Here is a 27,567-nt window from a genome sequence, read left to right on the forward strand (position 1 = left end):
TTTCCCCTGCAAAGACTAATATAAATGCCTTAAAAATAAACAAATTGCGTCATACCATGTTTTATTTTTTTGTTTCCACTGGTTTTTCTAGTAAAACGTGAAAAACTTGCTAGGTAAATTCTGCAAGAGTTGTAGCACTCCATACTGTCCACTCTTCACCTAAGCTTTATGTTTATCTGACTAGTATAAAGTGATGTATGTTAGAAAGATATTCACTGAAAGCTAGTTTTGATAGGAAAATAATCGCACTAATAAATATAACAAAGCCCATACATCACACAATAAGCTATGCACAGTCATTAGAAAGAAATTAATACATAACATATTGTTTAAAGCAACCATGGACTAAAGGGGGACTATTTGGTTTTAATTGGTCACATTGTTAATTCTGGAAAGTATGTCTCCATGAACGAGTTTAAGATTTTCTCAATAATTCTATAGCAGTTCCACATTCTTGCTGATATACATAAACAAGAAGAAAACAGATTTCAGAAATGTTTTTGGTAACTTCTATATTTCGCTTTAAGTTCTTGCATCCTGTACAAAAATTTTTATTTGAAATAACAATTCTCCACCTTTGTACTTAATTGCAAAAATCCTTTATCTACATTGTTTCCTTGGTACACCCAGACAGCATGACAGGTAGGAAAGACAAGCAGTAAATACTCCTCCCACTCTAGAGATGAAGACTCAACATTTAGAATCCCAACACCAGAGTGAACACCTGGGTGGAGACCTAAACCTGGGTCTCCTGATTTAAATCTTTTTTTTTTTTTTTTTTTGAGATGGAGTCTTGCTCTGTCACTCAGGCTGGAGTGCAGTGGCGCGATCTCGGCTCACTGCAAGCTCCGCCTCCCGGGTTCACACCATTCTCCTGCCTCAGCCTCCCAAGTAGCTGGGACTACAGGCGCCCACCACATGGTTCTTTCCATTTCAACATGTCTCTTCTAATAGTAAGGAGATCTGCTGCATTTCAGAGAAGCCTTACCTAATGGTATTAGAGTCTTCTGTTGCTGTAGTAAAGACTATTAAGGTAAAGTGAAAGTGATAAAAGTGGCTAAATCGGGGAATAGGAGAGGGGAAAATATGATATTCACTTTATTTTATATGTGGAGACTAAAAAAATGGAGATGGACTGACTTATTGAGAGTGCAGCTATGCTAGTGAAAAGAGAGTCATTACTACCAAATGACAATGCAATAGTTTCAAAAACATAATTTAAGTGAGTCCATCTGGAGACAGCAAATATACAGCAAAAAATGTCACCCTTCCCCTTGTTTGTGTGCCCATGACAAACATCACTAAATGATCACAATGCTCATCTGCACTCAATCCAGGAATGTCCTCAGAATTTTTTGACACCATAATCCAAGGTGATATCACTATCATTGTATATACTGAAATTGATTTATAAGATGAAACTCTAGTTTCTACCTTTGGAAATGGCGAGTTGGAGTCCATTACTAATAATGATCTCTAAAATCTGCTTACATTTGCAGTTAACAAAGAATCTTCTAAATGCAGCTTGAATTATATCAAGTTTCTTTCATCAAAACAGAGTATTTGGGTAACCAAGACAACAGTTAAGAGATTTCAAATTAACATGAATAGGTTTTACTTCTTAAACAGATAACTGCTACCAAACTTTTCATACTCCGTTGCTGAATATGGTAAATGGTTATCAGTCCCTGTGGAGGAGAGCAGTATAGTCTCATGTGTTTATTTCTAACATTAACCAAAAATGGATTATGCATATCTGTGCCTGTTTAGCAAAAAAAGTTTTCTGTATATAGTTACGCAAGAAATATCAAGCCTTTCTTACTCCTACAATGAAAGAAAAATATAATTACAAAATCATTTGGTTTACAGCCTATTTTTTCTCTAAAATCAAACCAAAAATTAAAACATTTTAAACAATTTTCACCAATAATTTTTTAATTCACTGATAACATCTAAGCAAAGATCACAGATTGAATTCAAAGGAAAAAAGCAAATGGATCAGTGTTTTAAAAAGGACTCCTTTAGGAATTACAAACTGGATTACAAACTGACTTGGACTGACCAATTAGAGGTATTGATATAGGCATAGTTTCCAAGATATACAGACAGATGAATGCAGAAAGACAGATGTATATGTTATTACCGTAGTGCATATATACATGTGTTTATATTACATATTTACATTTTCTACCTCTATCTGCCAACGGTGCCTAGAAGCAATGAAATCTCAATCATAATGAGCACCCTAGCACCCATATGTTGGTTTCTAAACACTGTTCTCCACTAAATGAAGCTGGAGGTCCTTGAAAAAAAAGGACATGTCAGAAGTGGGACAAGGACAGAAGATTAACCTGGAGTATCTTGTGCTAGGAAGTAGGAAAGTGCTCAAAACATGATGAGAACATGTCAAAAAAAACACAGGTTAAAAGCTTGAAAGAGCTCCATTTGGCCAAAACTTGGCCAATGTGACCTCCAAATTGTAAAAACTCATGAGTCCATATTGATAAGAGAAAGAGGCAGACAGATAAACAGATTAAATAGGGGAAAAAGGAGTACTCCTTCTTATAGTAGAAAGTCAACTAATGTGGAAGGATTGGAGTTAGAAAAATCACCATTTGTCAATCACCACAATAGTAGATTCAACCAAACACAGTCAATGGATGATAAAACCAGTGTGTGACAGTTTGAGGAGCAGCAGGACATTTACATAGCCTCAAAGCATCTACCTAAAGGAGAATTATTGATTATAAAGAAGAAAATAGTAACTTTACAGTGGAGACAGAGAGATACGTCTTTAACCAAGTGGTTCAAGTTAACATAAATAAAAGGGACAAATTCACCTCAGGTGAGACCTGACATGATGTACTGAGAAGGACACGCTATCACTTCTGTGGTATTCTTGCCCACGATGTATGATCTGGATCCATCCATGAGGAAACTTCAAACAGAAATTAAGGGACAGTCTACAAAAGATCTGGTTTAGATTCTTTAAAAATATCAACGGTATGGAAGACAAAAACTGAGCAATTGTTTGTTCTAAAGTAAAGGAAACTAAATAAATACGAAAATGGAATAAAACCCATGACAGTGGTTTTATTTTGCTATAAAGGGCATCATAGGGACCATTGGCAAGATCAGAATAAATTCTGAAGATTAGATAACAGTTTTTTACCAATGTGAATTTCCTGGTTTAGATTACCATACTGTTACATAAGAGAATTTCTTATTCCTAAAAAGTTCACACTGATGAATTTAGGGATAAAGAGTAGAGAAAGAAAAGAATAAAGTAAGTGTAGTCGATGTTAATATTTGGAGAATCTGGGTCAATAGTGTACAGAAATCCATATCTACAAGTCTGAAATTATGTCGAAATGAAACATTTTTTAAAGGGGAGTCTTCTATTACTTTTTTTTTTTAATAAATACTCCAGCTTAATTCACATACCATTTTGCAACTTTAGTGGGTCTCAGAACAGTATCTTCTCACCTAACAATAACAAGCAGTGAAATCTCACTTTGTCCCACCAAGTAGCCTGGCTCTGGGAGGGAAAGCATTGCTAATCCTTTCTAGCTGACCCTGTAACAAACCTTGTTAGCAGTGACAGTCCAACTAAACCAAAAATAAACAAAAAAAGAGAAGGACTGGTTTATACAAAAGCCTTTGAGTTTCCACAGCTTCTGTAATCATATCCTTGGGTCTTCAAATCATAACACTTGCAAGATGAATGCATATTTACAGAAGATTGTATGAAATAATGGTTATTGGGAATAGAGGGCTTAAGTCTCCCACTTTCATTGGATCCAGGGAATCAAGATTGCTATCTGAAAGCAGAACAGCGTTTAACCCACACAATTCCTACACAGACTCATTTATCACCAAAGGCAAGCCTACTATAACACAAAAACGAGCTTGGTTCTCCAAGCCATATGGCTTGAAGACTGGCAAGAAATATAGATGTGGAAGGCCTCTAGAAGTCTTTGAGAAAGAGTTTCAGTGGAGTTGCATCAGAGGAGTGTTTAACTTATAGGCAAGCCATGCCAAAAACAAAAAACAAAAAAAGTGGAGAGATAAATAATATATTGAATAGCACATGCCTCAAAGTGAATTTGCTTTTTTTTTTTTTTCTTTTTTTGTGACAGAGTCTCACTCTGTCCCCCTGGCTGGAGTACAGTGGTGCGATCTCTGCTCACTGCAAGCTCCACCTCCCGGGTTCACACCATTCTCCTGCCTCAGCCTCCTGAGTAGCTGGGACTACAGGCGCCCACCACAATGCCCTGCTAATTTTTTGTATTTTTAGTAGAGAGAGGGTTTCACTGCGTTAGCCGGGATGGTCTTGATTTCCTGGCCTTGTCATCCGCCCACCTCGGCCTCCCGAAGTGCTGGGATTACAGGCGTGAGCCACCACGCCTGGCCAAATTTGCTGGTTTCTTAGTAGGTCTCAGTTTCTCGGCGTTTTCTCAGTGTGAGCATTTTGCCAAACGAGGTATTCACAGACCAAGCCAAACACTCCATATGGCGGTCAGCTGAGAGACAGTGAAGTGATCCAGCGCTGTGCAAAACCAGCTGGCTGGACTTACAAAGAGATGGTATGTTCTCCATGTGGCACCTCTCCCAAGAGAATTTTGAGGGTAATAATGACCTTAGGTGATTTTTCACCTTTGTGTCCTCTCCTAAATAACTTTCAGTAGAATAAGATTGGCCTAAAGTAGACTCCAGAGTCCACAGAGAAAGGTGGTGTGTTTGTGGATGAGAAAATCTGCTTCAGTTGGATAACCCACACTTTGGGCACAGGTCTCAAACTATTTGAAAGAATATGAGCATAGTTCCTTTAAGAAATCTGGTGATATTACAGTATAGGAGCCTTACATTGTCTTTAAAATATAGTTCAGACAGTAGGCTCAGAGGCAGAAAAACAAAAGGCACTGAGATATTTACAGTTTTGAATGAATATTAAAGACATCAGAGAGAAATTAAATTTAGTTTTCTAAATGCAATAAGTATATGCAATCAAAGGTGGGGTCAGAAGTTGTAAAAAGGACCGGGGCAGCTCACAGGTAAGAGGGGTGCAGGGAAGACACAAAAAAATCCCAAGCCAATACTGAGTAAGTCAGAACTTGCTAAATCCCAGTACCAAATGTGAGATGGAATAGGTATGACCAAAGTCTGCCCAACAAGCCCAGGGCAGATGGATACACAGGATTCTGGGGGACAGCATGGGCCCTGCAGCCATGTGGGCTGGGAGGGCACTTAATCTAAGGGGGCCCCAGATTCCCAGCCACAGCCCCAGGACAGGCCAGCTCAGGCTTTCTTATCAGGCCTTGGGAGCACTCGTGCAGGGAATCCAGTTAGGGCACATCAGGTAGGCAGTCTAGCTGGATGACAGGGATGTTGACAACTTTGTCTCTGAGCAACTCAATTCCTATCCCAAGGTTTGGAACAAGTCAAACCTCTACCTCAGTGATTGTCCCTGATGCCCCTGCCACTCCCCAGTGAGAGTTTCAGCAATCCGCAGGGGCATTTTTCACCATCACAACGATAGGGGTATGTGCCAGAGATGACATGAAGAATCTCCTGCAATGAAGAATGGTTCTGCCTCCAGCACAACTTTCACATATCCCACCAGATAGTCGTGAAGATAAAGTAACAAGCTTTTTATAATTACCTGAGCATAGACCTAACTCTGTTTTGCATATAAACACAAAAGAGTTTTCTGCAGTGTAAATATACACACATTGTACACCCACATCCACAGCAGCATTATTCAAGATAACCAAAAGGTCAAAGCAACCCAAGTGTCCATCACTGGCTGAATGAATGGACAAAACGTGGTAAATACAGACAACAGAATGTTATTTAGCCTTAAAGGGGAAGAAAATTATAACGTGCTACAACAGGCACGAACCTTGAGGACATTATGCTAACTGAAATAAGGCAGTCACAAAAGGCAAATACTACATGATTCCGTCTATAAATCAAATTCCTAGAGACACTAGGAGTTGAGGTGGGGAGGGTGTTAAGTGTTCAGTGGGTGTAGAGTTTCAGTTGAGGAAGATGAAAAAGTTCTGGAGATGGATGGTGGTACAGGTTCTGCAACATAAATCAGTGTAGTTTATGCCACTGCACTGTCACTTACAATGGTTAAAATGGTAAATTTTGTTATGTATATTTTACCACATGTATGTCTTGCCATATATACATATACACACACAGATGTTTCAAGGAAAGCAACTCTTGTATAAATCATAGCAACACTGTAGTTGCCTGTGTCAGAACTTAACCATGACCTGTTCACTACCATGGAAATTCACATCCTGTACAGCAAGGCCATTAATGATGCCTGGGCCACCAGCAGCAGCCTCTTGTATCTGGCAGCATCTGCAGCCACGAGGTGCATCCCAGCGAGTCTATACAGAGGTGCGAGCATCTGACAGTGCCCTGGTGTCGTCTAGCGTCACTGTGCCAAAACACTGGCACACTGATATATTTTATTATAAATTATCTTCCTTTGATTTTCTTTTATGCTACAGCCATATATTTTTACAATTATTTGTGTATGTATGCATATAAATGTTACTTGTAAATTTCATTTCACCACAGTATTGGTGGAATTCCAAAATGTTTCTTATAAAAAACAGGGAGGAGCTGGGCTGGCCCTGATGTGGGTGAGAGCCACTGCCCTGGGCTCAGAGAACAGATACCATTAAGAGCAGAGGAACTCTGCAGCAAAGAACAGACTCAATTAGTATCTCTGGATTTAATAATACCCCTTTGCAAGAATTAAGGGTCTTATGGTGAAGATCTGGTGGTGGTTTGCCCACTCCCCTGAAAAAGAAAACATATGGTGGAAAACTAGAGACTCTGACTCTTCTTACTGATGAAACACACACACACACACACACACACACACACATATACACACATTCTCTCTCTCTCTCTCTCTCTCTCTCTCTCTCTCTCTCTCAAAATAATCACATTCATGCCTCCTGGTAATAAACTCAGACACAGACGAGGTAAACCAGAGAACATATTTTCAGTCATGGGAATCACTGTATCATGTCAAAAAAGATTAGAATTTGACTGCAAAGGGCACAGTGTGTCAATTGCAATTACACATATATCGTTTCTCTATTGTGGTCATCCTTCTTTCCATCTCAACACTGAGACATGATTAATATTTTACATACTGTCCAAAAGAGGAATGTGACTTACCAGAAACCATACTGAACATTTCAAATACAGATCATCCTTTGCCAAGAGAAAATCCTGCCCAGCTGTAGATTTCTCATTTGCAAAACATAAGAGCAATGAAATTCCATTACTTAGAGAAACTGGCTGTTCCACCAAACCCTTGGCAACGGAAGCTGTACTTATCTTTTTGAACAATAGTCTCAGAAAATGTATTCACTCTCAAAAAAGACAGTAAGGAACGCATTTGAGCTCTTAGGAAAGCACTCTTGCCCAAGCAAATTCCTGTTTGCTCTCCTGACCTGGGAAGTATAAAGACTGACTCTAAACCATGCAGCAGAAACAGCTCCAAGTTTAAGAACCCTTTAGACCTTCAAAGGGGATGCAACAATATTAATAATGTCCTTAAAACAAAATCAAGTATCATTTTAACATGTAAGTTAGCACATCGCACTCCCTCCCTCAGGGGAGGGAGCCTCACACCCGAACTAGTTCAGTTTGCTTTCCCTGTGAGATTTAACTGTGTATTTGCCTGAGGATTTTAAATTATCCTGAAGCATACTGCACATTGCACGATGTGTCCAGATGAGACTGGACACGCAAGACTTTGTTCTCAGTCCTGCTGAGGCTCCTTTCCCCAGAAGAAGCCTGTGGCCACATTCCAGCGAGTGACATGAACTTCACTTATGGCTTAGCTCATGGTCCTCGTTCCCACTCAGTCTGAAATTTTGAAATGGGCCATGAAAATACTCAGGAAATACACACAGTATGAAAATGCGTGTGGAAAACAAACATCCACTGGTATCAGTGCTATTTTTCTGGTTTCTTCTATTTGCACTATATTACGGCTACGGCCCATAGGTGAATTTCTTGTGGGGTCTGGCGTATCATTGCAGATTCTCAAACGTACTTTTTGCCTAATAGGAAAGCCAATCAATTTAGCCCATATACGTATCCATCCAAAGAGCAATGAAAATGGTCAAAACACCAGTAAAAAATTTATATCAAACTTTATATTATATCGAACTCATCACAAAATTTATATCAAACTCATTTATATCAAACTTTGCAACAAGAGCCCATATGAAGAGGCAACAAATCGTTCTCTCCCTTTCAGTGACTTCAGAGCATCCTAGAACACTGCAACCCTGTTACAAAGTGTTGCCTTGGTGGGGCTGAGAGATCCACTTCCCCTACATGAGTCTACAAACCTGTTGTATAAAAGTTTGAAATGATGAATGAACTGAAAATGGAGTGAGTGATGATATGTGAACTCTAATATCAACCTCTGCCTGCAAATCCCTGGGCAATCAGGTTGTACAACCAACAACAGGCTAAGAGGACGAACATAACAGAGAAAACAATGCATTTGTAGAATTAAGTGTGTGCTGTGAGCTCTGAAGACATTAGAATGACTCCAAAGCTGACATAATTGTACCCTGGTAATCAACATGTACACGGTGCACAATTTGTACAACAGGGATTGTTCATCTGGTTCTGACACCCAACTCTCCAATGGTTTCCGCGCGAAGCTGTAACTGATGCATACGAAACAGATTCAGGTCCACATGAAAAAAGCCAAATTGTGAACACTCCACTCATAATCTGGCTTTTCTACATTTAACAAAAATTTAACACCAAGGCAATCAGCACTCAATCTGGTTCCACACAATGGGAGAAGTGTGACTCCAGCTCAACCATCTACCACTTTAGGCCTCCCTCCCCAATCAAACGTCTTGCTTTGAGCTGGATGAAGATGGGATGGCATTTAGCCTATTAAAAGACACTAGCCAGTATTCACATACCTCAATAATCCTGTCATGAATTTGCAGGCCTCCTTCCTTGGCTGCGGGCCCAGTGTCAACTATCTTGGATACAAAGATTCCTTCACTGGATGATCCATCGTGGTTATCCTTTGGGTTAAAAAAACACAAGCATGAATGCTAGACATTAAGTTGAGCATGAAAGTAAAGCTTGCACTCTTAAAACAGTAATTGACTCTTGCTGTGTCAAAAGTGGCAATAGGGTAAAAGGTATTTGTTTCTCCTAATTTTTGTTTTAAACTAAAATAAACACACAGTAAAATATTTCAAACCACACCAAAGGACATAAACTGATGTCTCCCTGCCATCTCCAACCCACTTTCCTTCTTCCCCCCATGGTAGCTGTTTGACTTTATGCATCCTTTTGAAAACATTTTAATGCATCATCTTCCTAAATATGCATTTGTTCCTTTTTGCATACAAATGCAATTATGGTAGTCTGACTTTTATGTCCTTACCTCTCTCATTTAACCCTAAAAATCATTAAGATCTTCTGCTACCAATTCCCCAGGTCTGCCTTACTTCTTAAAGTGACTGAACAATATCCAACAAGAGGCTAACACTGTTTTCACTTGTTGTGATTAAACAATGCTGTGACAATACTCTCCTGCTTGTATTTTAAATTATCTCTGCTATTATAGTTCTAGGGCAAATCCCTAACAATGGAACTGTTGGGTCAAAGGATATGTACATTTCATAGATATTGCCAAATGGCTTTTCAGAGTTTATACTGATTGTTCATTAGATAGTATTTTCCCACATCCTCATTTGCACAGGATGTTATTAAGCTTGTAAATATCTAATAATTCGACTGTGAAAACAGATACTTTGTTTTTGTTCCAATGCACTACCATCACTCTAGTCCCAATACATTCTGATCTCCGACCTCCTTGAATCCCTTTAGATCTTTGAATTAAATGTCAGAACTAAAACTTTCTGGGAACGACGACAGCTCACTGCTCAAACTCCTTCCTTTCTTTAAAATCAAAAGGCTCCAACAAGCTCATAAAAAACCCCCACAGCTTGTTCATGAACTTCTTTTCAAACAGTATTGCAATGAGTTCTCTCCAAGTGTGTGGATTAAATTTCTAGCGATTAACAGATGGATTTATAAATTAAATGGCACAAGCATGTGATATTTCCAAACAAAATCATTTGAAATGTAAGCTCAGAATGTTCCACAAAACTCCAAAATCTAGTCATGGTAAATTCCTTGCCGCATGTCATTAGAAGATTTATTTCAATAACAATTACTCTGAATACAAACATATAAAAATTCCATTTGTTAAAAATAACTCTGAAAATAAAACATTTTCCTCTTTAAACAGCAAAAAACAAAACCAAAAAACAATCCCTATATTCTAAAGAGGGAAGGGAACGACTTCAAGTGTGATTCAATCTACCCCTTCAAATGCAACAGCAATAACTAATGTTGGAAAAATGTACATTTCTCAGTCCTTCTCTCCTTCTTCACACTTCCCCAAACACACACACACACACACACACACACACACACACACAGAGTAAAATGTTATATGATTCACCAAAAGAAACCAAAATCACAACCTAAAATGAGCATTAAGTGTTTTTCCCGACATTTATCCCCACATGACAAAGATATGTCTCTAACTGGCATCTGGATTCCATCAATGCTCTTTCAAGAGAAGGGTCAGGGAGCCTGTGGGTGCTGTGTAGGATCAGCTATCCTCAAAAGGCATCCCTGCCCAGCATCACAGTGCCCTGCACAGGCCTCCTGTACGCTAACCCTTTACCATCTGAATACCTCTGTGCCTCCTTCCTCTCTCACGGCAGCCTTACTGATGCACTAGTCTAAACACATCTGTGTAGCTCCCTACATGCACACCTGAAATGGATGTATAAAACTACACAGTAGCTTCCTTTACTGAGCACAAACTAGATACCAGGTACATAGTGAGTGTTCTATGTGCACTGTTTAATCCTCACAGTAACCACAAGTGATAAGTACTATTATTATCCATTCCACAGATGAAAAACCTGAGACAGAGAGAGGTTCAGTAACTCACCCAAGGTCACACAACTAAAAAGTAGTACAGCTCAGTTTCAAACTGAGGCGAAGTGGATCCTCTTGCACATGCTCTGTGTGCAATCTAGTCTCCCACTGAGAAAACCCAAAACACACAGGAATTCAGAAGTCCAACATTTCAGGCTATGGAATATTCCACTAGATGAACTTGAAGAGTCTCAATGGACCACAAAAGATTTATGAACAAGCTTGAGTTCCCTAAGAGGTGATGTCAATATATCAAATGAAAAGAGATCTGTGTTTACTCTGATTTAACCACTTTGCATTTCTTGGCTGGAGAGAAAGAGGGAGATAGGGGATGGGATTTTGGCTTTCGTTTGTTTTGCAAAATACCACACTGCACATAAGCAATAACTCTTAAGGAGCACTAGAAAGCTCAAGCAAAAATCAGAAAGGAACCGAGGCAAGAACAAACACCAGAAGTCAGATTAAATTGAGGCAGTGGTGAGGGGTGGGAAAGGATGCAAAAAGCACATAAAGCAGGCAGGGCGTGGCAGCTCACACCTGCAATCCCAGCGCTTTGGGAGGCTGAGGCTGGTGGATCGCCTCAGCTCAGGAATTCACGATCAGTCTGGGCAACATGGTGAAACCCCATCTTTACGAATACAAAAAATCAGCTGGGCATTTATGGTCCTAGCTACTCAGGAGGCCAACGTGGATGGATGGCTTGAGCCTGGGAGGCAGAGGTTGCAGTGAGCTAAGATTGTGCCACTGCACTCCAACCTGGGTGACAAAGTGAGACCCCCATCTCAAAAAAAAAAAAAAAAAAAAAACAGCTAGATTTTTCTCTTAAAAGGTATCTCTATTCTAAGTTTGTTTGGCTCCTCTCCTAACACATTTTAAGTTAGAGTTATTTATCAAGGTGAACTAATATGACTTGGAATTTGTTTTGCTGGCTTAAGTAAGAGAGAAATGAAAGGGACTGTTTTCATAGCAGGGGTACCTAACAATAAAGCACACTTCCCAAAGGCTTAGGTGAAAGGTTTGATACCACAGACTAGCTGCTGTTTCTTTAGGGTTGAGGACTAACAAATGATATGATTTTGCTAAGAGCACTGCATACTGATCACGCAATGAAAAGCCTTACGTCAGAGATATGGCTGGGCTATTTCACAACCCAACCAAGCATCTAACACAGGAATTCCTTGGGAAACACAGACATCATTTGTACTGTATTCTTCTAGTAACTAATAACGTGTGTGCGTTGTTGCTCATCTTGGCTTTTTAACATGTACTCAATGACCTGCCAGATTTTCCAGGCAACAGTGCAGAATACATTCAGGTTTCATGATGCTATTTCTGCTAATCAGGACAAATTTTGAAAACCACTATGGCAAACACATGCAGGTGGAATTAAATTTTCCTCTGGGAGCCATGCAGGCAGTTCTTGCAAAAGGACCACATAAACTGAAAATAGCAATGCAAGCTACAAAATCAGGTCTGGCTTGTACTCAAATCACCTTTTGTAAAAAAGAAAAAGAAAATAACTGAAACATGCTCTTTGATAAGCACAAGGAAGAACTGTATTCCAGTGGGGCTGGAATGTCACTTTGCACCTGATGAGTGTGGAAACTGAACACCATCTTCACTGGCTTTAACACAGTAGGTTTCCCAACGATCACTTGGCCACAGGCCTCTCCATTTTCAGCAATTTCCAACATTAGGCTTTGGTGTGGTTTAGACCTGGGGCAGAGAATAGGTCTTCTTGGTTTGGGTTCTTTTGTTTGCTACAGCTTGTGAAACATCTAATTGTGAAGTGAATCTTAATTTATTGAAGTTGTTTCTCAAAACTGGTAACAAAGGGTGGAGGAATAATTATGAGTGTAAACAAGAACAGCCAACTCATTTGTGCTAAATGGCAAAACATGTTCTTGATGGTAAATTGTACAACACGGGCTCATGTTTTGACCCACTGGCTCAAGTCTGACCCTGCTGCTTCCTGGAGCCAAATGTCTAGATATTTGAGTGCAGCTTGCTCCCTCAGTCCCTCCTAAGACTGGAGAGTGCAGCAGACCCCTGGCAGCAGAGACCACATCAGAAAAGCACATGATGGCACACAGCCTGGGATCTTAGTCAACCGGTAGAAGGTAAAAATAAAAATATACCAACCTCACGCAGTTCTACAGTTTTTTAAGAATTCCACAGAGAGAATACAAGAAACACAACTATGTGATCACATCCCTGGGGCTCAATAAAGTGGGAATGATCCCTGTCCCCATCTACCTTCATATTTATAATTTAGTCTCATCATTTACAATGTTCTTTTTCATATGTATGTTGGATAAGACAGATAATGTTCATCATTTTAACAACTACAAATCACATAAAGTTGTCGTTTCTCATAATAAACCATTGTTTTGGTTTGTTTTTGAAACTGCGGAATGGGCTAAAAGCAAAGGGAATTTAATCATAAATCTCTTTGTGTCACTCCCTTCAACTGAAGCCATGTGTTGGCCACTCCCACCCTACGTAATTTAAATCCCAGACTCAAGACTTAGGCCCTTTGGGGTCAAGCCCTTGTTTTCTTCACCAGCCCTCTTTCTGACCACTTCCCTGCCCATCCCTCAACTCTTTCCATTTCCACACTCTGCTTACTTGCAGCTCCCCCAATTCCCAACTCTCTTCCTGCTCCAGGCCTTGTATGAGCGCCAATCCCCATCCCTGCAAAACCCTAGTGTCCAACCGCTTTATTTTAGCCCATGGGTCTTCACAGGTGGATGCATGTAACACAATGCATTGGAATGGCAGGAGAATATATTTGACATTTTATTCATAGTCATATTTTAATTTTATTATTTAAAATACTCCCTCTTGTATGTAACTTTTAATAAGGCACATAACGTACTAGTTTGGTAGTGTGTACACATTATATATACAAATAAAATTTGGTCATCTGATCTAGCAAACTCTTGTTCAACCTTCTGAACTCAGCTCCAATGGCCCCTCCCCAGGACACCTCCTCCCGCAGGGTTAACTCATTCCAAGGCATCATTAGCTGGTGGCAGGCACAGAGTACATCAATGAGAGCAGTGCTATGCTCTCCCAACTCATCAGTCTCCCCATCTGGAGGTGAGCTCCATGAGGGCAGGGCACACACTATTCCCATCTGGATGGCTAGCATCTTCTTGTCCTTCAGGTTTCTGCTTACTACTATCTCCTCTTGTCTTTCCTGATAACCCAAGCTAATGATACTCTTTGCTTCTTGGCTAGTATCTGCCATGTGCCATCCACCCAGTTTGTTCCTTCACCGTACTTCTTCCAATCCAATCTGTAATTATTGTATTCACTTGCTTCTTGTCTGACATCCCCACCAGGACTCAATGATCACAGGGCCTCAGTCTTTCTGGCCTCCATTGTACCTACTGGCCCTTAGCAAACAGCCTATGTTCAATACTTATTTGTTGAATGAAAGATTTTTGTTTTCTTTTCCTTTCCTTTAACTATTTTCCTTTCAAGCTAATAAACGAGGAGATGGTCAGGAAAAGAAAAGGGTAAGGGATGGGACATATTCAGATAATCCCCCTTGAAATGTGAGATTCTGAAACACTGCTACTCTCCGGAGCCCATTCTTTGAACATTTTCCCCATAATTAAACTGGCAGATTTGAGTTCGGCCTCTTCTTTCTAGAGGAGTGTCTGCTGATCAATGTGGTGGTCAAAGAGCTGCAGTGGGAGGAGAAAACAAAGGGATGCAGTCACCCACAAATTAGGGAATTGTCTCTGACTAATGAACAGCTGACAGAGCAGAACTCAAGATCAGGCTTCCAGTCTGCAGCCCACACTCCAGCTCGGTCTAGGAGGGTGGCTGGTTATCCAGTTCCAACTGCACACATCTCATGCAACTTCATTCAGCCCAACTGCTGTACAATCAGAAATGTACCCCCTAATAAAAGAAAGAAATTCAAAAAAAGAAATGCACCCCCAGAACCAAACAGTTTAAATTAGCTGTTATATTACTAGGCCAATGCTGTTTTAGGAGACTACACAATAAAAATCCCTAAGTGTGAAGATGTTAGATAGCCAATGAACTCTAATGACAGAGAGCAGAATGAAGTCAGCAAGGTTTCCTGCTCCTCGCTGTCCCCTTCAAACCTTGACCTCTCTTTCCAGCTACACCAGGAAAAGGAAAAACACATTTTAGTAATTAACATACCACACTCGGCCGGCCACCAATAATATTGAATCCCAGGGAGCCAGAGTCCCGATGCAGGACAAGAGTCAGGCTTTTGGTTTCTTCGCCCTGCAGGTAACAAATAAGATCAAATTTTTATTTACCAACAGGGAATAGATGGTAGGAATTTTCCTTCTATCTAAGTGTACTCAAGGACTACTCAGCTAATCATTACAAATCCTGTTATCTCTTGGGAAGTTTAACCAAAGAAACTTCTGGAACCCAATCTGAAATTCTGTCTTGTGTTTAAGAACTTATAAACATTTCTAGATACCATCTAACCCTGGAATGACCACATAAGAATGTCTGGAGATGTACAGACATGCCCAATGAACATTTTCTATGAATGACACCTTGGTCTGCAAATGCATCTTTCTTTTGACCGGCCCATCGTACGCAGGCTGTCTAGACGGCTACTTTCTGTTTGTTTCTCAACCATTCTCAACAGCAGCATTCATGTCATGTCATGAAAGGTTCAAATAGCAATCCTTTCGGAAGTGTGAGTGCATGCATGGCCCATCAATAGCCATCTCTGTTTGGGAGACTTGGGGAAAAATAGTGCATGAAAAGTGAGATGCAAACACAGAAAACAAAAAATCCTGAATCTTACTGAAAAGGGGGAGGGGGCATTTTCACAAAGTAATTACTGTCCAATCCACACGAGATGCAGAGCTGTTTAATAGAAAGCACTCTGTTTAAGGCTGGCCATTGTGAACCCCTTTAAATCAAACAAGTAGAAGTGACCCAGGCAGGTCACAGAGCGGAATGTTCGACAGTCAAAGGCAACAGAGATGCCAGGGAGAGTGTTCTCAACTAACACTCTCAAGTGACAGCAGACAGATAAAAATAGATTTAACCTTATGTGAAAACTGTCACGTAATATTCTTTGACATAAACATTCAACTCGCTGATACACCTTTGACATGTTTCCAATTATATGAATGATACGCAAAACATCGCAGCCTGTGGACTGCCTACAAATCGGCATTTGCTTCACTTAACGTTTTCTATTTAAATATGGTAGTATTCAAATGTGGTATTTCTTTTCCATATAAAATATTTAATAAGCTGTTTTAAAAATAACACCGACAGCTTATGACAAAAGAGATTTTACTCTGATATTTTTGCTTTCTGTTCAAACTTTTGTCTTCTATCTTTTCTGGGGAAATAAATGGCCATATTTGAAAGGCATGAATGCAACTCTCTGACTCAACCTCATTTGCAAAGGAAAGTATTGTTTCTACCTTTTCTGGGGAAATAAATGGCCATATTTGAAAGGCATGAATGCAACTCTCTGACTCAACCTCATTTGCAAAGGAAAGTACTGTTTCTACCTGCAGTGCCCTGTGAGTTTTCCGGAGCACTGCCTCATTTCTTGCTATGGCTGTCAATGTGCAACTCTGGTGTCACATTTTGCCAGGAGAACTGTGCCCAGTAGAGCTAAAAAGATATTATTAAAGATCAACGGGCTTCACCATGTAGAATTATCTCCACGCTTAAAGTCTTAGTAACCACAACCTCTTTCTCATGACTATTACTATACAACAAAATTAAAAATATTTTCAAAACTTTCTTGTGAGCCTAAACATCAATTAGAAATACACTGTGAAAACAAAAAGGACAATTTATTGTGAGAAAAAGATACTCTGTTTCTGATGAAACAACTAGGTATCCTACAAGGACAACACAACATTCATTTCTTAAGAGTCACTTACTCAATATATAAAATACAGAATTATATATTAAAAAGAAGCTAGTCTCTATCAAGTTACTGTACCCAATGAAAAACAGCAGAGCCTCTTTAATGACAGCCTATTGGTTTTTAAAAAATGTTCTGATAGCAGCACCATCCAAAGCATCTATCAACGCTGTCCCTCTTTAACCAATTTGAACTGTAGCAAGTTAAAAGGCGACTTTCACTGCTTTAAAAGAAAATCCAGAATCAACCTAACAGTTTTGAGATATAAACATGATTTTCTAATTAAAACAGTTTATCTCTCTCTACTTAGGACACTGAAAATCTCACTAAGTCCATTTCTGACTTTGCTATCTTAAAGGGGTGAAAAGTTAGAAATACATGGGAATTTGGCAAGTTATCTTACATATCTTACATGTCTGGCTTTCATAATTAATCAATGATAGAAACTGCACAGTTACACAGTAATCCAAGGCAGATGGCTTCAATTTGACAATCTCAAGTGATGCACGAAGAAGAATGCACAATCACATGATTTAAAAGATTGGTTTTCAATCTACTGTATGATAACCACTTATTCAAAAAAAAAAAAAAGAAAATAATCTTATCACATTGCGTTGACAATGATAACAGCTAACATTTACTGGCTGCAAACTATGTGCCAGAAACTATAATGAAGATTTAAGTGCTTTATTTCATTTTTTTAATCCAACCAATCTTAAAAATTGCACTATTACCATCCTCATGACATAGGTGGGAAGACTGAGGGACGGTGATTAAGAAAGCTGTCCCACGCTAAGGAGCTAGTAAAACGTTGAGCTGGGATTCAGACCCATACTTCCCAATCCTACACCTTAATTACACTTCTATACTATCTCTTTCTGTGTAGAATATAGAAAATAATTCCACAAAGGTTAGCAACATCTTAGGTCCTGCTCAAGATGGTTTTATTGTTGAAATTCCAAAAAGGAACTTACCCAGGAGGCCAGTATCAGAACAAAATTCCAAACTGTTTACTGAACTATTTATCTCCAAAGGAACCAATCTGAGATGTGTGAAGACATCTAAGTCCAGCCCTGTCCTCAGAGATTTCTCCCAAGGGATAATTAAGACAATGTCGGAAACACAACATTCCTCGACCAAACAGCATCTTGCAAAGAATGTTTCTGAACAACTAAGTTGACCTTCTGTGCTTCCTTGCCAGATGCAATTCCAGGGAGAAACAGCGGTGTTCTTATTTTCTATAAGCATCTTGATCTAGTCTACTGTCCATAAGGGTCAGACATTGGCTTTAGGTTGCATTGCCAATTTTAGGGCAACATGTAGAAGATTCAACACAGGATGCAGGGAGGGATAAAAGAAAAGTTCAGACTGGGCTGAATTCCTTTTATTTCTCCAACTAATTACCAAAGGTTATTTGCTATTCTTTGACAACTTGATTCTGGTTTTTCCTTTTCATTCCTTTCCCCACAAACAGCCTTAACTACTTTAGTTTAACTTCTAATTTTTCAGAAGTATTAATTGAGATTGTAAACAGATATTCTTCATATAAAACATTTAACATGTTAACATTAATCTGTTCCTAGGGTCAGAAAGGTTCAGGATAGAGGGTACTTAAATAATTCTCATTCAATTACATCCCACCACTTGAAAAGAGGTGTAAATGGGATAAGGGCAAAGGCTCTTATCGAAGCTGCTTTCCCGACTGTTCACAGACATGGTAACTGTGACAGGCAGCAGCATCTTTCATTTACAGGAAAATTTAACCAATATTGGTCTGTTTAGGTAGTTTATCATAACCCATGATTTGCAATGGTCTCAAAACACAGTAAAACAAAGAGGGAAATGAGCCCAACTTCACATAAACTGATAAACCAACAAACACTATCAATGCTCTAAACCTGGAAAAACTGAGGCTCAGAGAAAATCACACACTTGCTCAAGATCACAAGACGGCAAAGTGGGAAGGTCATGACTGGAACCCAGGTCCACATGTGACTCTGGTGCCTATGATCTTTGTACTGTGCTGGTAAATGTTTGCACCCTATTCTAAATCCTTCTGCCTCCAAAGACTGAGCCTGGCATGACAGATCAGACAATTAATTCATCTGGCAATTAGAGTTTTAAGTAAGGCTTCTTTGGACTATGCAATAATAATTGCAAAGATTAAGAATGTCTATTATACCCTGAAAAGTATAAGAAGACTATGCCATGACAGGAGCAGCATAATGGTGAAGTTCTCAGACCATTATGTCCATTGCATCTGGCAAGGAAGCACAGAGGTGAACCTGGTTGTTTAAAAACATTCTTTGCAAGATGCTGTCTGGCTGAGGAATGTTGTGTTTTGGACATTGTCTTAATTGTCCCTTAAGAGAGATTCTCTGAGTTCAGGGCTGGACTTAAGACGTCTTCAGGCATCTCAGATTGATGCAACATCAGAGTCAGAACCTGCGATGTTTCTCCTCATCCACAGAAAGGGAATGATAATGGTTTCTTCTCATGTCACCAGTTCTCATGTCACCAGGTTACTAGGAGGCATGACTGAGATAGACAGATACCAAAAGATTGTCTCAGTACGGCACCTGGCCAATAATTGGCACCCAAAACACAAGGTACAGTGCTAAGCTGGACATACACACAGCTCAACAGTGAGGCCACGATGCTCTTTTCCCACATACGTTACTCTTCCACAAAATCTAGGCAATGGAGAATGCCTAATCTTGCTTTAACTTAGTCTAAAGCAAGTTTGGAAGAGCTGGGGCCTGAGAGTTAAGTAAATCAATATCATTATATATTCCTAACTGTGTCTATCTTTTTCCATGACTGGAAGAAGAGTGGCACATTTTAGACCAGTGGAGAGACCACCAGGTAGACAATTTTTATTCTGAAGGTGGTAGGAGGAGACATGGGAAAGAAGACGAGGGGCGCAGCTCAGCTTGGACTTTCAGTGGAACACAGGTAAGACAGGAAGATGATACCGACCAAGTGGGCTGTGGGCCAGGAAAAGGGGAAATCACATACATAACATGGCCATACCTGGAAGGGAATGGCCACAGAAGCAAAGGGGATGGGAAACAGATTTTGACTCACAACAGGATAGGAGAAACATCAAGGCTAAGAAACAGTGAACTGAGGAACAGTAGAGGCAGAAACGAGCTGGGGACTCTAGGAGCACAGGGAACTTGGGGATTGCTACACACTACAGACTGCTTCACGGTCTAGCATATTAGTGGGTCTCAATGGGTTGGTACGAAAAGAAGGTGAAGAACAGAGGAAAAACAACAAATGCAAATGGAATGGCACTTCCTTGGCAGCTTTCACAGAGTTGCCTTCTATTCAATAACTCTTCCCAGAGGTCAAGTGTCTCCTCCCTTCAGTAACCCCAACCCAGGAGACTAAGAAGTTCTCAAGAAGAACCTGGGATGCAGGGTCCAGAAGGGCGGTTCTGGTCATATTCTGGAGTCCAGTAACATCTCTGTTTCCTTGGGCTGGGCAGGAAGCTCTAAAAGATCTTTAGCACTCCAGCCCCCACCCAAACCCAATTCAAGAGGTTAGCTGGGCCCCTAATGCAATGTAGGATCTCCCTGGGAGAAGCTTAGGTCTTTACGATTGAAAAAAGGCAGGGACATATTAACCTTGGAGAAGGTGATGTGGGTATTCAGACCTTAACACTGACACGAACCATCCAAAGTGCCTAAGCCAAGCCACAGGCAGAAATGGAAGCTCACTTTTCAAGAAAAAACAGATTTTGTTTAAAAGAAGCTTTGCTATCATATTTGAACATGTAACTATTAGATCGATGTTAAAATTACCCCAAATAATCTTCCCAGCTTTCAACTCAAGGTTTAATTAGATAAGAATTGGCGGGGGAAGAAAAGTCAGTGAAAAATCAAAACTTGAATGTAATTCGAATGTCAAAAAGACATCTTATGGGGCTACATTTTTTTTAAGCATCCAAGAATGTGAACCATCTATTGGCAAAGTCCCTTTTCTCTTTAATATTACTCTGTCGCCATTCTCCTCCAAACCATCCAGCCTCAAAAGCTTGGATATGAGACATCTCCTAATCAGTATGGTGGTTCGCAGGGTCCATCCATGCCACTGTCAATGTGGACTCTTTTTAAAAACTCCTTTCTGCCCAAGGACAGGTGTTCCCTGATGACGTCTGTTGTGGGACTCACAGCAGAGAACTGGCTAGACTGGAAAGCTGCACAGTGGGTTTTGAGAAATGTAACTGACTGACCGCTAGTCTGTGTGATGTAACACCTCACAGCCTTAGATTATGCAAAGCTCACAGAGACTTACTAGTCTTCACACAGTTGGGAAACAGCTCTGTCTGTTGACTAGTGACATGAAAGCACTGTATATTTGGCTGTTTCCAGGCAAAAATGTGCAGAGATGGGGGTTGAGGGGACCAAGAGGTAGAGCTGGCTGCCAGAAATTCTGTACTGAAGAACTGGTGATATCTTCGCTCCCTATGCTCAGATGCTTTTGTTCTCTTTGTAGTTAAAACTTCTAAATTCTTACTGGTAAAGCTGTTTGGACCAGCCTTGCCTTGTAATTCAACCCAGCTCTAAGGAAGTGATTCTTGCAGAAGAATATAAGAGGAAACTATTTCAAAGCCTAAGACTGAAGATAGTCATAAGGATGGTGCTTGAAATTAAGTGGAAATTGGATGAGACACTCAACAGAAGTATTAATGGATGTTTCTGTCATCAAAAAAAGGTATAGAGAGAATGAAGAGAGACAAAGGGCATGGGGGAACAGGTAAAAAAAAAACAACACACACACAAGAGCTTTTCCAGAGTCATAGTATCTGCACAATAGCATACACAGTCCTAAGCCAAACATTTTTGAAAAATAATATGAGAAGACGTTTCAGTACTTTCCTAGTTTAAAAAAGTCTGCTGCTATATTTACACAACCTGAAAACAAATCCATAAATGTCCAATTTTTTATTTCCATGAGCTTGATTTCAAATTTTCTCTCTCATTTTTGTCACTGACTCATCTGCTTTTCTGGTGAACAACCACAAGCAATGCTTCACTATAAATGATACCAACGAACTTTTAAGGTGTTACAGCATCTTAACTCTTCCACTTGATCAAGGGGTGTGCTATGATCTGAATGTTTATGTGCCCTCAAAATGCATATGTTGAAATCCTCATCCCCAAAGTGATGGTATTAGCAGGTGGGGCCTTTGGGATGTGATTAGGGATTAGTGCCCTTATAAAGGGGCCCAGGAGAGATCCCTCACCCTTTCTATGTGAGCACAACAGCAGAAAGACAGCTCTCTATGAACCAGAAAGTGGGTCCTCACCAGACTGAATCTGCTAGCACCTTGATCTAGGGGTTCCTAGCCTCCAAAATTATTTTTGTTTATAAGCTATCCAATTTCTGGTATTTTTGTTAGAGCAGCCTAAATAGACTAAGTCAGCGTGGTTTACAAATGTACACATCCAATTACCAACCAGAAGCATTTTCTTCCCTAAATTTAAAAAAAAAAGTGCTATATTTGGATGATTGTCCCCCCAAATCTCATGTTGATATCTAATTCCAACACTGGAGGTGGGGTCTAATGGGAGGTGTTTGGGTTATGGGGGTGGACACCTCATGAAGCGATTAATGCTGTCCCAGGGTGGTGGTGGGCAGTGAGTGAGCTCTGCTCTATTAGTTCTTGCAAGAGCTGGTTGTTAAAAGAGCCTGGAACTTCTCTCCCCTCTCTCTCCATTGCCTCTTTTCTCTCCACGTAATCTCTGCAAATGCAGGCTACCTTTGCCTTCTGCCATGACAGGAAGCAGCCTGAGGCCTTCACCAGAAGCTAAGCAGAGGCTGGTGCCATGTTTCTTGTGCAAGCTGCAGGACCATGAGCCAAATAAACCTCTTTCTTCACAAATTACCCAGCCTCAGGTATTTCTTCATAGCAACACAAATAGACTAAGATAGAAAGCAGAGGCTACTCATCTATAAAACCATAAGTGCACTTGCTTACATGAAGGTAGGAGGTTTGTCTGGCCAGTCTCTCCTTAGCTTTGTTAATTTGGGAGGGAAAAACATAAACAACCCTGTAACCCTCATGTTATTCATGAGCTTTAGCCCTCCCCCTTTACATCTTAGCCCAAATGAACTTGAATATCCCTCTTTCACAGATTTCCACTATTGCAAAACAGATGGAGGATGGAAATTCAGAGAACTGGTCACTCACGGGCAGCAGGAGGCTTATAATGAAACCGAATCTTTGAGTAACCATCTCTTTTCTTCTAGATAACAACCGCTTCAAATTCCTAAACTTTCTTCAGTGATTTATTTGAAAAAATGTTAAAATCCTACAGGTGTCCAGCAATTAACAGACAGTCAAGAAATGCTTGATAAGACTTACTGTGCGCTTACATACATCATCTCATTTTATCTTAATAACAACCCTAACAACAGGCATATTATGATTCCATTTTAGAGGTGAGGCAATTAAGGCTTAGAGGTTAGAAGAGCCTCTCAGGGGCCCTCAGCAACACAGCAAAGGGAACACATGAACCCCCAATATCGCTGATCCCAGGATATGAATACTAACCACACACAATACACTAGCTCTATTCAGGGTATCCTGGAGTCAGCCTGTGGACCCAAGGCCTGCACCAACCTTGACCCACAGTCTGATGGGACTTCATCCCTCACCTATCCAAACACAGCAAAGACACGGGGCACCTAAAAACAGCTTTTAGCAGAATACTCAGGGTGCTCTCCTGCCCAGGAATCATCTCTGCACACACACTGCTGATGCCAGGGAAAAAGCTCATCACCGCCCTTCCTGGGGATGGGGTGGCTGCAAGGTCTGCAACATACAAAGATTATGCGATGCCTCTGCTCTTTAAGTTTCCTGTAAATATATGCATGGAATGAGTGAGAAAGGTGGCCGCTCAGGTCCATCTGGTAGTTATTTTCTTTATAAGAGTAATCATTATGTTATACCACTTCCGTTTCTTATTGGAATAGGCTTATTAGGACACTATTAGTCAAGAGGAGACAGAGGCTAACTCATGGCATAAAGCTTGGGTGAGCAAAGAATAGTAAGACTTGTGTTTTCAAAGGCATACGTGGGTGTCTGATTGATCCCCTGGGTTAAAGCTGCTCAATTTTACCTTTCTATCAAATGGTGCCAACCACAGGGCCTGGCACTAGGGGTATGAGAATGTAAGGAGCTAAACTGCAGAATCCATTTGGAAGAACTTCACTTCATTCCTACCGTTAACCACTCTTAAAGTTACCAGGATAAAAATTAAAGAGATGTGCTCATATTCCATCCAGGACATCATCTCTTTTTTGTCTAAATCTATTTTTTTTCTTTTACAGGGTCTCGCTCTGTTGCCCAGGCTGAAGTGCATTGGCACGACCCGATCTTGACTCTGCCTCCAGAGTTTAAGCAATACTCCTGCCTCAGCCTCCCCAGTAGCTGGGACTACAGGTGCACATCACCACATCTGGCTAATTTTTGTATTTTTAGCAGAGACAGGGTTTCACCATGTTGTCTAGACTGATCTCAAACTCCTGACCTCAAGTGATCTTCCCGGCTAGGCCTCCCAAAGTGCTGAGATTACAGGCATGAGCCACCGGGCCCAGCCTAAATCTCCTTCACAGCCAGGATCTGTTTTGTTTTGTACTCTATGTGCTCTACACTGGAACTATGTAAATGGGAACATGGTATGGGATGAAAACATTTCATGGACCAGAAGCCAACAGGCAAACTAACATGAGCCAGTGGAGGACACTTGACAAGTTATTTAACTTTGAGCTCCTGTTTTTTCATCTGTAAAATGGAAGGAAAAAGTCATAGGTAAGAGCACTTACCTTGCAGGGTCTGAGGATGAAATAAAATAATGCATGTACACCTTCAATCCAAACAGTACTTGGCATATATAATAATGGTGCTTTGAAAGCCTGTGTGAGACTTCAGAGAAGGACACCGCCCCAGGAAAAAAATTCTTATTTTGGTGACAGTGTGAGCTCAGAGATAGGCAACACTGGGTTCAAATCCCAGCTCTACATTTAGAATCTAACTTCTAGCCTTAATCTTTCAGAATCTGCCACTCCCATTAAAAAAAAGAGGTCTATCTAATGAAGAACATGGAGAAGATAACGTATGGCCATATAGAAAGCACCTTAAGTGTATGGCACCCGGTGGAACTCAATGAATATTATTTCTTTTCCTTTTAAGCTCCTTGGTCTACAGTCCAATGCATAATTGCCTTATAAATAGATTCTTACTCATCAAATATTTTTATAGCGAGGCAAGCACCATTTCTGAACAGAGAAAGAGCCACTTACAGATAAATCTCAACAGAATTGCCAATTCAAATTGTCTGGTTATGCTCATTTAATCCAGTGTAGCTGGGTAACATATTTGTAAACCAAATCCTAATTTTCCTTATGAATCACAGAAATGAAATAGAAGTGATAATCTATAATCTTTTTAGCAGAAGTGGGCTGTTTTGTTAGATACACTATGGAATGGCTCTATGCAGGAGATTTCAGAAAGAAAATATACTTCATGGTGAATACTCTAAATAGATACATTTCAAAGTGTTTGGACATCTGGAACACCTTTTGATACAATTGTCTACTAGATTTACTTATTTCCAGTTCTGAAAAGGACAAAATAGTTTCTGGGATTTGGGACTTTATAAAACTTGATCTGGATGGATCTAGTGGAACAAAAATAATGCCTCCTCTAAAGCTGGAAACAATTTTGTTAACTGGGGCGTCACGGAGAAACTCATTCTTTTTAAACACGAGCCCACTTTTGGTTAGCAACCTGAAAAGTTTTGATGACTGCCAAGACAGGCCTTTCAATCTTGAACTCATCACCAAATGAATACATACCAGGAGCTTACAGTGCACATGGCAATGGATTAGTGCCACAGACATGGCCCTGGACAAGTCAGACTCTTCCACTTATTTCCTTATGGCTAGGATAAATGCCATGCAGGAGGGTTACCAAAGTAAGAGTCTCAGGGCACCAGATGTAATCTGTGAGGTCAACAGGCCTGGCTTCCTCGAGGTAGTGATACTTGAGCTGAGATGAGAATAGAAAAAACGATTGTCTAGTGATAGGCAAATCCTAAGTGCAGACAGAAAGGCTGTGGGCAGGAGGGGAGAGGTGGAAATTTTGCAGTTACTTAGTGCAGAGTACTTGGTAAGATTGTTCCAGGTAGACAGACGGGCAAGTGCAAAGGCCCGGAGGCAGAAAGGAGCTCAGGTGCACATGCATGGACTCTCGAAAAGACATGAGAAGCTGGAAGAAGAGGATGAAGGGGAGAAGAATCCAGGCAGGTGGAGGCCAGCAGGATCCAGAGTATGTTGGACCTTGTAGCCACCCAAGAGAAATGGGATGGCACAGGAGGCTTGAGGGAGAGTGAGAAAAGATTTACATTTCTAAGAGATTAATTACTGATGCTAGGTAAAGAAGGAATTGAAGAGGAGCAAGAAGATTTGTTGAGGAAAGAGTTATGGTCCAGGCAAGGGAGAATGTTTGAGACAAAGGCCAATTTTGCCCCCCAAGGGACATCTGGCATCATCCAGAAATATTGTTGATACCACTTAGAAAGTGCTACTACCCTCTAGTAGGTAGGTAGGCAGATGCCAGGGATGTCGCTAAACATCCTACAATGCACAGTTCAGCCTCCCACCCCCATCACCAACACACCCACACACAAGAATTATCCACTCCAAAATGTTGGGAGTGCTGATTCAGAAACTCTGATTTGGACCAAGGTGGTCATTAGAGTGAGCTGGAGAGCTGGGAATAGATTCAAAATGTATTTAGGAGGTAAAATCCGCAGGATTCAGCCAGACTGGATGGGAGCTTAAAGAGCAAAAGGCACCGAGGATGTATCTCAAGTTTTTCAGTCAATCCAAGGAAAGTTATGTTCAGAATTTTTCCTTTCCCAGAAAGAAAAGCAAAAAAGATGTTTGCTCTGGAGTGCTTCTGCTCTAAGAATCAGAGGGGTAAGTCAGGGTGGGAAACTGAGGCTGGGAGCAGAACTCTTTAACTTACTCAAGTGTAGCAATCCCAAGTCTGCTGCAGCGCAGATGTGGCCTCAGTGAGATCAGAGATGCCTGTCTAGGCTATGATTATTTGTCATTTAACTGGTAGGCAGTCTGGGTTTTAAAATTTTATCCTGGTCTTAAGAAATTTACGAAGGTGTTCAGACAATGGTCAGTAAAACCATAACTGTGTGAAGACCAATACATGTTTGGTCTCTATCTACTTGAGCGTAAGCTCCTCCTTTAGCTTAGCAAAAAGGACAAGCATCATCTGGGAGCTCATTGGAAATGCAGAATATCAGGCCCCTGGCCAGCCCTAATGGATCAGAATCTCTAGGGGTGAGACTCAGGAATCTGTGTTAAGCTCTGCAGTGACTCCAATCATGCTAAGGCTTGAGAATCCTTAATATAGCTCACATGGTAGAATAGAAGAAACAACGTCTATGCTGGTACAGCACTAACCCTAACTGCTCAGCAGGCGTCAAAAAAACTGAAACCTAAGATAATTTAAAGAATGCCGCATCATTTATGCAAGTGCTAGACTGCTGAAGAGCTGGTACTGAAAATCTGAGGGTTTCCAATCTCCTGCA

The 27,567-nt window shown here is 40.5% G+C and overlaps 1 protein-coding gene across 2 annotated transcripts in view; it reads right to left on the reverse strand.

The window, feature by feature from the left end:
• Nucleotides 1–27,567, reverse strand: part of PDZRN3 (PDZ domain containing ring finger 3) — a 240,227-nt gene that overhangs the window by 208,605 nt on the left and 4,055 nt on the right. Inside the window, exons 2-3 of one of the 2 annotated variants that reach the window (XM_001098466.5) lie at nucleotides 15,226–15,312; nucleotides 8,991–9,098 (exon numbers count right to left, since the gene is read on the reverse strand). In XM_001098466.5, coding sequence (XP_001098466.2) covers nucleotides 8,991–9,098; nucleotides 15,226–15,312 — 195 coding nt within the window. The remainder of the gene's footprint in view (nucleotides 1–8,990; nucleotides 9,099–15,225; nucleotides 15,313–27,567) is intronic. The other variant, XM_028844367.2, reaches the window with a different exon arrangement.

This window comes from Macaca mulatta, chromosome 2, assembly GCF_049350105.2.
Source record: "Macaca mulatta isolate MMU2019108-1 chromosome 2, T2T-MMU8v2.0, whole genome shotgun sequence".
NCBI classification, from domain to species: Eukaryota; Metazoa; Chordata; class Mammalia; order Primates; family Cercopithecidae; genus Macaca; species Macaca mulatta.